At 45.8% G+C, this 15,970-nt stretch overlaps 1 protein-coding gene across 3 annotated transcripts in view; it reads left to right on the top strand.

Moving 5' to 3' along the window:
• LDLRAD4 (low density lipoprotein receptor class A domain containing 4) overlaps positions 1 to 15,970 on the top strand; it is a 430,850-nt gene that overhangs the window by 214,556 nt on the left and 200,324 nt on the right. For 2 of the 3 annotated variants that reach the window (XM_024235957.3, XM_054537608.2), the window contains exon 4: positions 6,635 to 6,775. The exons of the other annotated variant lie outside the window; for it this stretch is intronic. In XM_024235957.3, coding sequence (XP_024091725.1) covers positions 6,635 to 6,775 — 141 coding nt within the window. The remainder of the gene's footprint in view (positions 1 to 6,634; positions 6,776 to 15,970) is intronic. 3 annotated transcript variants of the gene reach the window in all.

Here is a 15,970-nt window from a genome sequence, read left to right as displayed (position 1 = left end):
ATGGGAGTGATAAGCCATATCATAAAATGGATTGAGTTTTTAAACATTTTTTATTACTCTCTTTGACGGGAGGCTCTTCTCTGGTAATCTTATTACTTGGGTAGATTTCCTTTTATCATGTCATATTCATCTTTCTGAAGGACAACTATGGTTTCAGCAGCACCACTTAAGATAGGACTTTTATTAAGTGCTTTGGGGGTAACTTAATTCATTACACGGAATATAAACCTTCAAATTAAATTCCGCTTTGTTCCAAGTTTATGAGTGGGAATGTCAGCCCGTCTTTGAGTGAGGTCAGAGCGTCACCAGTGAGGCCGGTGCCTTTACGCCGAGTTTGGCTGAGCGTGGAGCTGGCCTGTGACACCAGGTGAGGCACGAGCACTGCTGCATTCTCCTCCCTGAGGTTCCCAGAGGGATTCACGTTGATAACACGCCGGTGCAGTCTCGCAGCCTACTCAACATGTGCACCTTGCACTGCAGGTTTCCCCAGGGGAGTGAGTGCGTGCATCATCCCCACAGCATTCCCATGCTGTCAGTTCCCATGCTGTCAGTTCCCATGCTGTCAAAAGCTGACGTTTAAGAAGAATCGCCCTAAGGATCGACTTTTCATTTCTGAAAACTCTCAAAGCTTTATCTTCATAATTAGCTAAAGCACTACTTTCTGGACGCTGTGTTTTGGCAACTTTGTGGAAACCACTTTATGGAATCGAATATTTCAACCTCCCTGAAGGCTGATATAGGAAATTACAAGATGGGGAGTCCTTTTCCCTTTTTGATAAAATTGGTGTCTAGGATAGCCTCCTCCTTGCTGAATAGCACCCTTTAATAAAAAGAGTGACAGATCCTGTTAAGTTTTAGAAGCAGGAGAGTGGCTGTTTCTGGTTGATTGGAATGCCTACCCAAGGGCCAGTGAGGTCCTGTGACCACGCCTTTGGTTTCCTCTTGGCTGTGGTGGCTTGTTTGGTTGGAATTCGGTTTAGAGATGAGTTCTTTTCAGTCAGTTTTCCTCTCCTCTTTCCTCTGCATTTCCTGATTTATGTTTTGTGTTTTACCCATTATTTTCTGTCTTCACTGAATTTTACTTTTATTTATTTATGTATTTATATATTTATTTAGTTAGTTATTTAAGAGACAGGGTCTGGCTCTGTTGCCCAGGCTGGAGTGCAGTGGCGCGATCTTGGCTCACTGCAGCCTCGAACTCCTAGGCTCAAGCCATCCTCTCACCTCAGCCTCCCAAGTAGCTGAGACTATAGGCACATGCCACCAAGCTCAGCTAATTTTTTAATTTTTTTGTAGAGATGGGGTCTCACCATGTTGACGAAGCTGGTCTTGAACTCCTGGCCTCAAGCTATCCTCCTGTCTGGGTTGCCCAAAGTTCTGGGATTACAGGTGTGAACCACTATGCCCAGCCTGAATTTTCCTTTTATTATAGGATATCTTACACCTTGCAGGGGAATAGGCAGTGAGTATATAAATTAATAAAAAATTATTGTCACCTCTGTACTAGGAAATGTAAACTTACATTGTTTATGGTAATTTATGCTAATCTTAGAACCCATTAATTCTTGGCTTACGTGTCACTGGCAGCTAGATTTGACCTCTTTGCTATTTACAATGTAAGTACATGGAAAAGGCACCCGTACAGAGAGCAGGTTCTAGACTTTAATGTCAGAAATGATGGAGCCAGAATCACTCTCCATTTTCAGGTTTGTGAATGATAGAAGTGTGAACTAAATGAGTCAGTGTTGCTATATGAATTTTAACAGAAATAACTAATGTAGACTACTTTGCCAATTCACAAAAAAGGCTGATTTTGCAGCTGAGATGTAATGCTGTATATAGGTCCTTATTTTGTGACTGAGATCGTATCTGTGAAAACTAAGGCTTTAAAGGAGTGTAGGGGAAATTGAAAACAACTTTTTGTTGCCTGTTAACTAGTAGAATGTTGACTCTACCAAGCAGATTAAATTTAGTCTCTGTGAGGCTTGATTTGTCCTGCTTAAGATTGAGCATTTATCATTGAATCCTGACCGAGTTTAGGTTTACATTATTCAAATTTGTTAAGCTACTGGTCCTTAAAAATTTTTTGAACATAGCCTTTTTGTATATAAGTTTGGAATTCACAGAAAACCTTAAGATATTCCATTTCCCCCCTATTTTTAGGGCTCCTAAAATTCCCTGTTTTTTCAAAGGTTACAAAATATTAGGACATTCCCTTTCTCTGAATCATTCTTTTCTTTTCTCCTCTCGCACATGGTATAACCCAACTGGCTGATGTTAGTTTGTACACAACTAGAATGACCTTCAGGACAAAAAAGGGTTTCCTCTCAATCTGATGGAAATCTCGGGTTTTATGTTCCACTACGGGTAATTTGTTCTCCAGCTTCGGGTAAGTCAGGGATTATCCCTGGCCTGCTTCCTCACCTGGGAGGTGAGGGGTGGATCAGTGTGTCTAGGTTCCTCTCATCATTAAGATTTGATGACTCTGGGATAACTCTACAACACAGAAAAACCCATCAGAAGCTTTATGTAGAAATGCAGAGAAGCTGAATACCCTAAATGTGGAGAAGATTGTATTATTACCAGAAGTGTGTACAGCGATTCTAAAGTCTGTTGTTGATTCTGGAAGTTGTTTCTCGTAAGTTGTTTTTTTTTTTTTAATAAGAAATCAAATAGGAAATTTTGGCAAAGAGGAATGCCACTTTCTTCACTTAGAAGGTCCTGGCCTTTTTTAAAGAAGAGGAGTGATTTAAATAAATGGTTATAATACGTCTATAGCTCCTGGAGGAGACACTGGTGCCTGAGCAGCTCATTCTGTATTCCAGTCCAGTATTATACATCTGACGTCGCCATGAATTTGTCACCAAAATGTTTCTAATGTTTAACAATCCATGATTTCCTTCAACTTCTAGCTTGGCAGAAATACTCAACAAGTTCCACAAAGAATAGACAACATATTTAAAAAATTTTCCATTGTCTTTCTCTGACTTGAGTTTTACTTCATGGAGGACCCTCTCTGGTTCTAGTCTGTCAAAGTGTAGTTTAGGGGTCAAAACTACATTGGCTCCAAAGTTTCCCAAATAGCCCATTGACAGAACAGAGCTCTAGCAACTGGGCCCTGTAGTCAGCAGTGATCCAAATACCTGGTTATTTTAAGAGATTGTATTTTAGTTTTCTTCTTTGTAAATTAGCAAATACCAAATAAACATTCCAATAAAATACCATTAACTAAAGAGGAGGCTTTCTGTAAGTGAGCTACCTCTTTCTCTGTAGACAGTGGTTCTCCATCTGCGCTGCCCATTGGAGCCATGCCAGAGGGCACCAGAAACCCATGCTGTCTGACTGCACCTCAGGCCAGTGAGAGCAGGACCTGGCTGGGACTGTGACCCCAGCAGTGCTGAAAGATGTCCAGGTGATCCTAATATGCAGCTAAGATGAGGGCCTTTCTCCTAGGGTTATCAGTTTGTTTGAAATATCACAATAATCTCGTGATTAGAGGACCTGAATGCACTGGGCTTTTGGGTGGCACAGTGTGCTGGGGACAGCCTGTCCGGAGTTGGGATGGAGGTGGAAGCCTGCCTCTGTCAACACCGGTTTTGTTAACTTGGACAGATATTTACTGTGCTTTGCAGTTCTCATTCCAGCTTTAGCATTAATTCTTAGCACTTAATCACATTACAGCAATTTTCTAGTATTTTCTATATCACATCAAGAAGCCAATAAATTAAAATTCTCAATCTGGTCATTCTGATTCCAGTGGCCATGTGATGGAAAGACCTTACTCTGATGTTGGGCTAATGACTCATTGCTGAGATTTAGATTTTATAAATTTGATTATTTTTTATTTTTTATTTTTTAGAGACTGGGTCTTGCTCTCTCATCCGGGCTTGGGAGCAGTAGCACGATCATAGCTCACTGCAGCCTGGAACTTCTGGGCACAAGCGATCCTCTTGCCTTAGCTTCCTGAGTAGCTGGGAGTACCGGAGTGTGCCACTGCACTTGGCTAATTTTTAAACTTTTTTGTAGAGACAGGGGTCTCGCTTTGTTGCCCAGGCTGCTCTAGAACTCCTGGTCTCAAATGATCCTCCTGCCTCTGACTCCCAAGTGCGGAGAGTATAGGTATGAGTCACTGTACCCAGCTGAATTTGAAATTTAATAGGTTGATGTTGTTTCCGTTATCTAAGAAGTAAGAGCCAAGCACATTAGTAGCACAAGCCTTGATAGTGTTTCCTGAGTAAGGTTGAGCCTACTTAAGACAACAAGTGATTTGGGGAACTTTGTTATGCATGGGGCCATGCCCATTACAAGTGAGTCTCTCACATTCCTCAAAGTGGATTTGGAAACTGAGGCAGTGCTGTGAGACGAGGCAAAATGGAATAAAATGGGAAGAATAATATCTGCTCTGATTATTTCACAGGGTTCTTATGAGGCTCAGATCAAATTATTCATTTACTCAACAAATGTGTGATTCACCGAGTGCCTGTCACAGGCTGGGCGGCACTCTAGAATATGAAGGAGATAAAGAAGGGAAATGTTTGGCCTTGGAAGGAGCAGCAAATTAGTCACTGCTCATATTTTTAAAATAGTTCATGTCATAAGCTCTTTGAAGAGGGCTAGCTCATTCACTTCCGAGTTTCCATGTCTCAGTACCTAGCACAGAACATAGAAGCGGCTAATATATTGGTTATATGAACGAATGAATGAGTCACAGAATTCATTTCCTTGCAAGCATGTCGTGTCTCCCCCCCAACAAGTTAAAATGAGTGAAGTGTGGATGTGGTTTCATTTCTTGGGTAGTTTAATGTTCCACACCAACTTGAATATGGTAGTCTAACCTCGGATCCTTTCAAACCACAGCAATGGTGAACTTTTTAGTTAAGAGTTTGATTCAATTCAGATTAGTATCCCTTTTTCCCAATCACTGTTTTAGCAACACAGGGAGTACCTGTTTTTGGTTAATGTGCTTTTCATGTTTGGTATAAATCCATAGTCCAATATTTCTTTTGGAAAAGAAGATAAATTTTTCCCTTGACATCCCTTTTTTCCATTAAGTTAAAAAAATGTTACTTCGTAAATGTGATTTCAAACAGCTGGGTTTTAATCTTTCCACCTTATGGAAAGAGAGCGTTTGGCTCCAGCAGCACCCCCACCACGTGGCCCGGCCTCACTCTGCACACAGATTTTCTAACCTGGATGGCGCCGCTAGCGAGGCGCTCGTGGGTGTGCATTTGGGCTGTGTTCACATGTTATTCTAAACTAGGTCAACAGCTCGGCTGGTTTCTTTTTCTATACTCTTTTAGGAGAATGTGAACAAATGGAGGATTATAATACCCTTTTTATACAGGTTCACAAAAATACTTTGAGGACTCTTAAGTTGTGTTTCTTTACAACAGGTAAAGGTTATTATCTTGCAGGCCACAGTTCGCCGCTGAGAGGCAGGCTGGGCTGGGGTAGCCCCACACATGGTTAGCAACGCTGGAAGAGGCCTTGGTGTGCCGATGCCCAGCCTTTTATTTGAATGATGGAAAATTCGAGTTGAAAGGACCTTGGACTTGATCCAGGCCTGCCACCCTTATTCCAGACAGACAGAACCAAGGCCTGGAAAAAGGAAGAGGCTGTGACAGTCAGCGGCAGCGAGGAACCCAGGACTCCTCCGGAGACTCTCTCTTCCCGCTGTGTACTGAGTGGGCCGTGCTGTGTGCATCCTGCCAGCTTCTGTGGTCTCCTAGGGCCAAGCCCATACTCAGAATGCAGGAAGACAGTCACTGTAAGATGTAATGGACCTTTCTGTGCTCAAGTGTATATAATTGTGTAACTTCCTTTATTCTTCATTGCTTAAATGGATAGTAATGTGTTAAGCGTGCAAATTTATTTTAAAGTCCTACAAAACTGAATTCCATTTTCAAATATTGATTCGTACAGATTTTAGGGAGCCTGTGTTCAGTGTGGCCTATAGGTATTTGGGTATGGGACCTGCCCTATTTTTACAGTTCACCAACATCGCCCTTTAGCAGAAAGCACACATGATTTTCCCATGTTTTACATTATAAATTCACTGCTACCCATGCCTGGTATTTTGCCTGATTTTTCTTAGACATGAGACGAATGAACGTCAGAGAGGTGAAATATGTTGTCCAGATTCTCACCACAAGACAGTGGCAAGTGGGAAATAAAATGTCTGAGTGTCCTTTTGTTAAGCCAGCGCTCCTGAGTTCTGACGGCCCCTGCCACGGCTGGCTGCACGGGCTCCCCCATTCTCGGAGGTGTGGAGAACTGCCAAGGATGTTTTCAAACCGAATAATAGAGCCCCACAGCTATGACTTTTGCAGAGCAGGTCGTGGAAAGAAAGAGAGCACCTGTGCTACTGTGTGGGCAGTGCCATAGGGTGAGGCATGCATGGCAGGCCTGGGCGCCCCTGTAGAGTGCAGGAGGGCACCATCCTGTGTGTTTCAGACAAGGAAGGTCCTTACCCAGATGGCCCTTCTCTCAGTTTAGTGTCCTGGGCTCTCCAGATAGTCTGAGCTCACAAACAATCATGGCATGCAAATGGGGGAAAGAAAAACCAACGACAGTCACAGCTCAAGAGCACCAAGCTTGCATTGACTGCTCCATGCTTTATATTGTACTTTTTCAGAGTGCAAATTCACCTGCACCAGCGGTAAATGCTTGTATCTTGGTTCGCTGGTCTGTAACCAACAGAACGACTGTGGGGACAACAGTGACGAAGAGAACTGTCTCCTGGTGACCGAGCACCCGCCTCCGGGCATCTTCAACTGTAAGTCTGTCCTCCCACCTGGGTGGCACTGTCTGATGTGGTTCTGAAACGGTTAGGAGGTGGGGTCACTGGGACATGGGAAGGAGGTTGTTTTCTGGTTAAGGAAAGAGATTTGCATTTTCACAAAGGAAATGTTTTCTTCTTTTAGGATAGAGGGACAGCATGTTTAAAAGTCGGAAATTTGTTCTGTTCTCTAAAGTGGTCAGCGGAGCTGTGTTTTGAAATAGGCTTTTGCTATTTATCTGAGCAATGCCTGGATTCCAGGAAATCATGTATTGATTTAGTATTCTTCATACCAACGTTATTACTTCAGAAGTAATTTGTAATAAGCAAAGAAAGATATGTGGAAGGTCCATAATTAATCACGCAACTGAAATATGAAAGTAGAAAAATTTACATGGGATCCTTAAAGGTTCTGATCATGTGTTTTTCTATTAGATACTGGATGCAAACAGCTTGAGTGAGGTTTTGACATGTGTGAATCCCCAAGGCTGAGGCTTTGAGCATTTCTTGAATTTGAAGAAGTGGGGTCAAAGTTTGAAGTTCGTTGGTTTTTGATCTCATGGTTTTTGTGACAAGGGAAGAGAAAGAAGGCAGCTTTGAAAGCCCGCTGAACTTCTCTTAGGAAAAGTGGCTTACTGTTTTCTGTGTTTCTCTGGGCTAAGTGAAGGGGGTTGAGGCTGAGGATCTTTTTGCAGTTGCACACCTTGGGAAGAGCGTTGGCCGGGCCGACCCTGCTCACACGGCCTTCTTACTGAGATCATTTTATGATGCACTCAGCTTCTCTCCCCAGTTTTACTGACATTATTTTGAGGAGTTATATTTGAGACAGATTTTAAAATTTTTGTTATGGAAATTACACTACATAAATACCAGTGCTGTAAATGTGAAAATGGGAGGGGATTTAAAAAAAGAAACTATTTTCTGTATTCCTACTGTATTTTTATATGGGGGGCAAGTTACGTATGTCCCCAATATAAAAATGACTGTGCTCTAGCAAATTTTAAGCCTGCTATTTATGCTTGCTAAATTCAAGAGTCTTATAGTACAAATAGTTTTTCTCAAGTTTTTCTATTGTATTTCCATTTGCATTTTCTCCTACCGAGCGCTCTTTGAGTCCCATCTCTATACTTTGCAAAGACAGTTCTCGGAGGTTCGGGCTGGGCGCGTGCTTGCCTGGCATTGGGTCCATGTTTTGTGCGGTAGTCTCTGTGTAATACAGCTTGCCTCTCACCTGGAGTCATCTGGCCTGCAGGCCCCTGCTCCCCCAAGGCCCGGGATGGCCCGGAGGCACTCGCTCTGGGTGTGCTACTTAGTGCATGGAACCAGGGCTGGGTGCGGGAAGAGGGAGGAAGGCTGCAGGTCAGGATGGGGGACTGGGAGCTGGATGAACACCTACCTGAGGATGAGCAGGCAGCAGGCCAGAGGGTCGGGAGCCCTGAGGAACCCTGCTTGTCGGCCTTTCCACATGGATGGAACAATGTTGTTTTCATCTCCTGAGCCTCAGTGCCCTCATCTGCACAATGGGGACATAAGAATGGTTATTGGAGCATCACACAGGACAATCCACAGCCAGCACTTAGAGCAGCATATTCCAGGCGCTAAGCACTCAAGATTACCTCAACCCAGGCTGGGGGTCTTAGAAGGAGGTGAGTAAAAGCAGCATCTCACTGTTTTCTCTGGACTTGACTAACAGCAGACACACCCATGGTAAGCTGTGTGGAGAATATCAGGACCTTGTGTGCTGCCTTGACTGCGTTCAGAGTTCTGGAGCCCTGGCCTCTGCTCTGGGGCACTCCACAGGCTTCTTCTGGTCTGCGGGCTCCTCCTTGACTTCAGGGCCCTTTTGCTGAGGGCTTCCTTGTTTTCAACCCTCCTTCCTACCCTTCCCTCCTCCCTCGCTCCCTTTCTTGTCAGTATTCTTTCCGGTCTTTGAGGCCTATCTCCAGATTGCTTTTCCGCTCATTTTTTAAAATGCGAGCACTTTAATTCTGCCTAGAAGCTGAGGGAGCAGTTGCATCCATCAGTGGCTCAACTTTGCCCTAACAGAGGAGTCTTACGATCCTGTTGGCAAACTCTTGGCCCCCTACTGTTCAGATATGACTAGAACTTTTGTCTTTATAGCTAAAATGCGATATTATTTACAATATACTCTCTTCTAAGAAGACTGGAGAGCCAGGAGACAGAATGACAAAGGGCAGGACTGTGGCTGTGGCTTCAGATTGATCTGGGTTCAAGGTTCAGCCTAGGGGAGTGACATGTCCTTTCAGCTCGGTTTCTCTCCCTGTGGAACGGGCACACTTCCTGCCGTGTAAGCATCTAAAGGAAAGAACGTCCGTGGGAAACACAGTCTACGTCATCGTGTTGCAGTTGCCATCTCCACTCCCCACGTGGCCCTTCCTGGGGAGTGCGCTGCTGTGACTTTGTATGGTCCATCTGTAATGTCAGAACCATTCCGTACACGGAGCAGGAATTCACAGGTGTCCACAAGTGCACTTGCCCAGCGATCCTGGATGATTCTCCCTATTCTGTCCCCTGGGGGAAGCTGCGACCTGGCCTGTGGCTGCCCCCCACGTTCTCCTCAGGTTCTCTGCAGGCGCCCGAGGGAGCTGGCCGAGTGGTCATGGGGGGACGCTCACGGCGCGGGTTGCCTCTGGATTGTTCTGTGTAGCTGGGAACTCCGGGGCAGGTGGTGGTTTCTCTGTCCTCTGCTGCAGCTCACCTCTGCCAGGGTGTGTGGCTTCCCAGGGGAGGAGGCCAGAGGGTGGCCTCATATTGAATGGCTATATATTCTTTTCCCCGTATTCTGTTGGGCAGTGAACAGGGATATTTCACTTCCTGTTATAGCTGTGAACAAGCCTTAGAGCCTCGGGTGTTAGTGGATGACACTTTTTATTGGATCCTTCACCAGCCCGTTTCCTACAGCAGACAGACAGCCTGCCTTTCATGGTGTGCTGCTCTGACGGTAAGGTCCCCTTCCTCTCCACCTGGACGGAATCAGAGTATCCCATGAACTCTTGTCTATGAAGTGCCATGCTTCAGAAAGGCGTTGCCTCATTCTTCTTCCTGCTTAGGAGCAGGATTGGCTTGTGTGATCTATGTCACCTTGTTCCCACCTGGAGGATATACTCAGTGTTCCGGATCTGAGGGCACTGAGGCTGAAGTGAGGTGAGACCTTCTGGATTTCCAGATGAGCTAGAATCAGTTCAGTTTCCTGTCCATGCCATTAGCTTTGAGTATGCTCCATGGCTCAGATGTCTTGGCCATATCTCCCACTTGATATTTGCTAAATTTCAGCATGAATTAAGGTTAACCAGAAAATGTTACTGTTATTTGTAAAGCCAGCAATACTAAGAATCACAGAAGCTCTGAAAGTTACTGTAAGTAGCTTTTCTCTTCAAACAAAAATGTGTTTGGAGCCCAGGCTGAGGCATAGTGGGTTTCATCTGCCTTTTGCCTCTCCTCACCGTGGTCAGGTTATCATTGGACCGAGGCTGCTTTATTCTGCTGAGAGACCAAAGGGTTTTGCATGGACGTGGAGGTCTGGGCTGACATCCATTATCTCCTGGGGAATGAGTTTTCCTGGCTGCATCTTTCTGTGGAAGAGGAAATATGCTGTCAGCCTAAGTTGCCAGCTTTTGTAACATCTTTTCTCTGGCTGCTCTATCAAAATATTGTACCCCGAGCACTAAACATACAAATTACACAAACACAATTATTTGTTATTTACACAAATAAAATAATTATACAAACTATTCCTTATACAAACAAAATTATTTATGAAGTACCTTCTCTGGTCATTGTACTAGGCCTTGTGGAAACGAGGAATGAAGGAAAATATAGACCCTGCTATCAAGGTGCTGAGAGTGGGGAGGCGAATTCACACCTGCACAAAGATAACTAAAAATGGGCCCGGGGACCGAGCGGGTCCAGTCATTTGTGGTTCAGGGGATAGAGAGATTCATCCTGGTTGGATTAGTGGTCACAGTGGCTTCCTGGAGGAGGTGTGCTGGATGGCAAGAGGAGAGGACAGAGTGCCAGGGCCCAGAAGAGCATGAGCGTAGGTTGGCAATGAGGGTGGCGCTGTCTTAGGACAGAAAGCCATGGCTGGGGCCCGCGTGGGGCACGGCTGAGAAAGTGGGTTGGGCCTAGAGAGCCAGAAGCCAGTGTATAAGGCTCCACCTCCTGCCCTGGTCCTAGGACAGGCCACCTGCTGGCCGGCCGGCTGTGGGGAGCCTGAGGCTGGCATCCCACTTGGTGGACCTGCCACCTCACCGTTCCTGCCCGGCCAAGCACTTCCTGTGGTGCTGTATTTCCAAAGCCCCTTGGCCACATCTTAGTGGGGGATAGCAGCATTCCTTCGACTATCCAGAAGCGATAATTGAGTGGTCTGTGCAGCCTGGCACGTGCCACGCCCTTTGAAAGCCTTGGTGAGCACAGACCCTGGAAGCCAGCGCTGCTGAAGGATTCTTTCCACTGGACCTTAAGAGTAAGGTCAGCGTCAACAAGAAACCACAACTTTCCCTTTGAGCTTCAGTGGAATTTCCACTTAACTGAGAGAATCTGATTCGGGGAAAGCAGGGAGAGGAGCAGCTCCCCCTGCTACTGGAGGGTCGGGGGGAAGCTGCTTCTCTCTATATGGAGACCTCATTAAACTGACCCCAAATCAAATGAACTGGAGCTGATAAAGTGCACCCAGTTATGCCAGGATTATGACTTTAGGACTTTTTCAGGAGGCAACTTTTTCCTCCCATTGCCATTTAGGGTAATAACAACCAAATAAAATAAAATCCAACTTATTAAAATCTGAGCTGATTATCTTACTTCTGAAACCAGCTTTTCCCACCTTCTTCATTTTTTCTTCCAAAGAGACTGGCATCCTACTTGTCACCTGTAGGCACCAAGCTATGACTGCCTTCCTTCCCACCTTAAGCCAGCAACTTCCCACCTCCCAAGCATTTTGTTTATTGAGGGCTTGGGGATCAGGCTCATAACCACATAGCCACATAGGTAACCTGTGCATAACCAGGGCTCGCAAATGCCAGACGCTTCTATTTTTTCCGTATAATTATTGCAGTAAAGCTTAACCATAATTCTCTATATTAGAGAATAGTCACCATATGTCCTTTTCGAGTTCATATTTCTCCAGTTGTCTTATAAATGTGCGTTTCGGTTTGTTCTGTTTATCATTTGTTTGCACCAGGATCCAAAGAAGCTCCAGGCATCGTAGATCGCTCTGCTCCTGAAGGATCTCTGATTCTGTAGGTTCTCTCTCCATATCTGTTTCCCCTCCCTCCCTCTTCTTGTCATCGTCGTCGTCTCCTCCTCCTCTTCCTCCTCCCCCTTCTCCCTTTTCTGACTTTGGGTGGACGGGTCTGGCTTGCTTGTTCTGCAGTTTCTGTACTCTGGATTTTGCTGGCTGCTTTCCTGTGGAGTCACTGAACGTGCTTCTCTGTCCCACACCATTCCTGCCACGTGGTAGGTAATGCAGAGGTCTGGGGAGACTCAGGTGTGAACGCTGTGTGTGTGAAACTACTGCCTCAGTACAGCTCTTCCATCAGGAGCACATTGTGTCTGCTGGTCTCTTGTGTGATACCGTCAGGCATTTGGGGTTGCAAAACAGTCACAACCAAATTCTGTCCTTTTTTCTCAAGTAATTAGTAGGGATACATCTATAAAGAGAAATTCCCCATCAATGATTTGATTACCCTGAAGTGTATATCATATAGGATCGATTAACTTAAGGATGAAGGTTCCCTGTCACTCTGCACAGGTGACCACTGAGATTTCCTCTGTGTGTTATGATGAACTGATGAATTGAAATATGTTTGATGCATGCACTTAACATTTTTAGGAACCCCCTCTGCTACACTTGAATAACCAACTCACAGGTCGCATCTGGAATTTGGGGATTGTCAATGACCTGTTTAACTCCAGGTTAAACTCCTGGCGTGCAGGGGCTAAGCCCTCTCCCCTTCTCTTCCTTATGATCTTTCTTAAAATTTTATTTTCTCTAGCTTGCTTTATTGTAAGAATGCAGTATATCATACATATGACATACAAAATGTGCGTTGATCGACTTCTTATGTTATAGGTAAGGCTTTCAGTCAACAGTAGGCTACTAGTAGTGAAGTTTTTGGGGAGTTGAAAGTTATACACAAATTTTCCACCTCATGGAGATCAGAGCCCCAACCCCCAAATTGTTCAAAGGTCAGCTGCACACAGTGGACACTCAGAGTGTTGACTGGAGACCGTTGATCCTTTCTCTGCTGCCTCCCAGCATCCTATGAGCATGGCTGCCAGGTGAACAGTGCCCATGAGGTCTCTGTGGTAGCCTTGGTGCCTGCCACGGTGCCTGGCGCATGTAGCATATGAGGCATGGCCCTGTAAATATTTGCTGAGTGTAGGGATGAATATTATTATTTTAGAAAACTCAAGCCTGACCAGAGGATGAAAAAGGCTTTTGCTTGCATGGCCTAGTACCTTGCAAGTGGAAGCAAGGATTGAAAATATCCACGTGATGCTGGCAGCCTGCATGAGAAGACAAAGGAAGAGACTACATAAGGCTGGTGCCCACAAACTGCCTGTCCTTCCCATGTGTGTTTAGACTGCCATAAACACCCAAACCAACCAAAGTAGAAGCCTACTCTGGTAAGCATTTATTCTGGGACCAACAGTGTGTTTTACTGTGCGTGTGACCGGTCAGGGCTTCCCAGTGCTGCAGCCCTGGAGGGACAGACCTTTGGCCTCTAAATATCCATCTGCTGTGTAGGAAGGACCAGTCGTGCCAAGCACAGAAGAAATGTGGAGTGCTTCTTGCCGACCCTAAAGACATGTAAGTGTGTGAGCAGGTGTGAGTCTGTGTGTGTATGCATGAGATGTGAGTATGCCAGAGTGTGTGGGACTGTGTGTGGTATGTGTGCACAAGTATGTGTGAGAATGTGTAGTGTGTGTGCACAAGTGTGTGGGTGTCAGGGAGTGTGTGTGAGTCTGGTGTGTGCATGCATGTGACTCCGTGTGGTGTGTGCATGAATGCGTGGGTGTGCCATGGGTGGAATGTGTATGCAGGTGTGTGAATGTGTCCGTGTGTGAGGGTGAGTCTGTGGTGCATTTGTGCATGAGTGTGCACGTATATGTGCACGTGTGTGAGGGTGAGTGTGGTGCATATATGTAGGAGTGTATCTGTGTACATGTCCGTGTGTGTGTGTGCGTGTGTGTATGTGTGAGGGTCTATGGTACATGTATACATGAGTGTGTGTGCGTGTGTGTATGAGAGTCTGATGCATTTGTGCATGAGTGTGTGTGCGTGTGTGTGCATGTATGTGTGTAGGGGAGGGTGTGTGGTGCATGTGTGTGTGAGAATGTGTGTAGGTGCATGTATGTGTGTGTGTGTGTGTGTGTGAGGTTGAGTCTCTGGTGCATATGTGCATGAGTGTGTGTGTCTGTGTGTGAGGGTGAGGCTGTGTGGTGCATGTGTGCATGAGTGTGTCACCTGGCTTTAGGCAAGTTGTTCAGCCTCTGTGTACCTCGATTTTCTCATTTATAAAATGAGGATAATATTGGTATCTCTTTCAAAGGGTTGTTCTGAGGATTTACTGAAATAGTGCAGGACAGGCAATTAGAGTAATACCTGGCCCACAGTACATGCTCAGTAAGCATCATCTATTGGAGGGTCCACTGCTTCCTGGGGATGGGAATTAGGTAGGAAGGGAGCTGCTGTTTGCCGAGTGCTCACTGTTTACATGCATTATCTCATTTATCTCTCAAAAGCACCCTAGAAAGTCATAAAAATGCAGCGCTCAGGGTGGTGAGGTGATTTACTCAGAGTCACACAGCCAAGGCGTGCCGCTGCTGGGGTGTTGAACTCAGGCCATGGTTTTGTTTGTCTTTGGAGGTGCTATTTTCCCCTCCCATGGTATTTTTCCAGTAAGATAGGGATTTACTCATCAGTTCTTAAAAGGCTTGAAGGGCTTGGGTGGTGGGGGTCGAACCAACCGTCTTCTGTTCAGGAGGGCCGCAGAGGATGGTTGTTTTCAATTGATACGTAGATGGCGATTTTTGGTTTCATGCTAGATTTTCAAACAGATTATGAAAAATTAACCTAAGAGCCCTTGTGTGTCAGGGATCGTTGATTCTGTTGATTCCTTGGGGTTTCCTCTACAAACTGATAAGCTATCCCTTCTTCGATTGTGTCCTGTCCGGGTAGTACTCGTATGACCCAGAAGCCAGCTCTCCTGTCTGACTCACTGTCTTGTCAGGAGGTTGGGGATGATGACAGCTGCCCTGGGGAGGTGAGAAGCAGCGTGGCTTCAGCATGGGGGCGGCTCTGTTTCTGCCATCACCCTCCCCGCTTCACCTGCTGCAGGCACCAAGAGCCCGCCTCAGCCACATGTGGGCTTTTAGCCTCTGATCCCCAATTTCCCTCTGACTCTTGTCTGAGCGCATTGGCCCCTTCAGCATCTCCAGCTGTGCTGGGAGGGGTGGGGCCTGCCTTGGGGGCCCTCTGGCATTCAGCAGATTGGACTTCCTGTGTTGATGTTGCTGACTGCAGGGGATGTGGGGCAGGGGTCTTCCAGGTTGTGGTGTTACCTTGGAGCGAGGCTGGGGTGAGGGGCTCTGGGTTTCCACAGACTTAATTCTGGCTGGCCTCCATCAAGGCCATGTTCAATGAATCGGGCTGTTCTGCAGAGCAGCCTGTGTGCTTTAGACAGGGCTCCCCACCCCCCCTCCCCCCCGCCTCCTTTTTTTTGACTTAAAAAAAAAGAATCTATGGCAAAGCAATTACTGACTGTGACAGTGACCCAAAGTGGTATTTAAAACAAGATGTGGAGGGCAATATGCCTCTCTCTGGGCTCTCCACGGGATCGAGTTGCAGGGGCTGTCACTGGCAACACGCTTCTGCCTGAACGGTTCTGTGGGATGAGCCCCAGGGAGGCGCTGGCAGCCTCACACCCTCCGCTCCCGGTCCCACCCCTTGTGTTGGCTGCCTTTGTTTCTCCAAGACGGTTTTCTGATCAATTAAAATCGTGTAGGGTCTTAAACGGTAATTCTGCCTTTTCAAATAAACAAAGGCGGAGAACAAATGGGAGGGTAAGTTTTAATAAACCTTAGGCATCATTTCCTCCTGCTGTGACACTAAATTTACTCGGATAAAAACAACCTCTTAGATTTACATTTTGATTCTGTTACGCTTTC

This window comes from Pongo abelii, chromosome 17 (genome assembly GCF_028885655.2).
Source record: "Pongo abelii isolate AG06213 chromosome 17, NHGRI_mPonAbe1-v2.0_pri, whole genome shotgun sequence".
NCBI classification, from domain to species: Eukaryota; Metazoa; Chordata; class Mammalia; order Primates; family Hominidae; genus Pongo; species Pongo abelii.
This window is presented reverse-complemented; position numbering and strand designations above follow the sequence as displayed.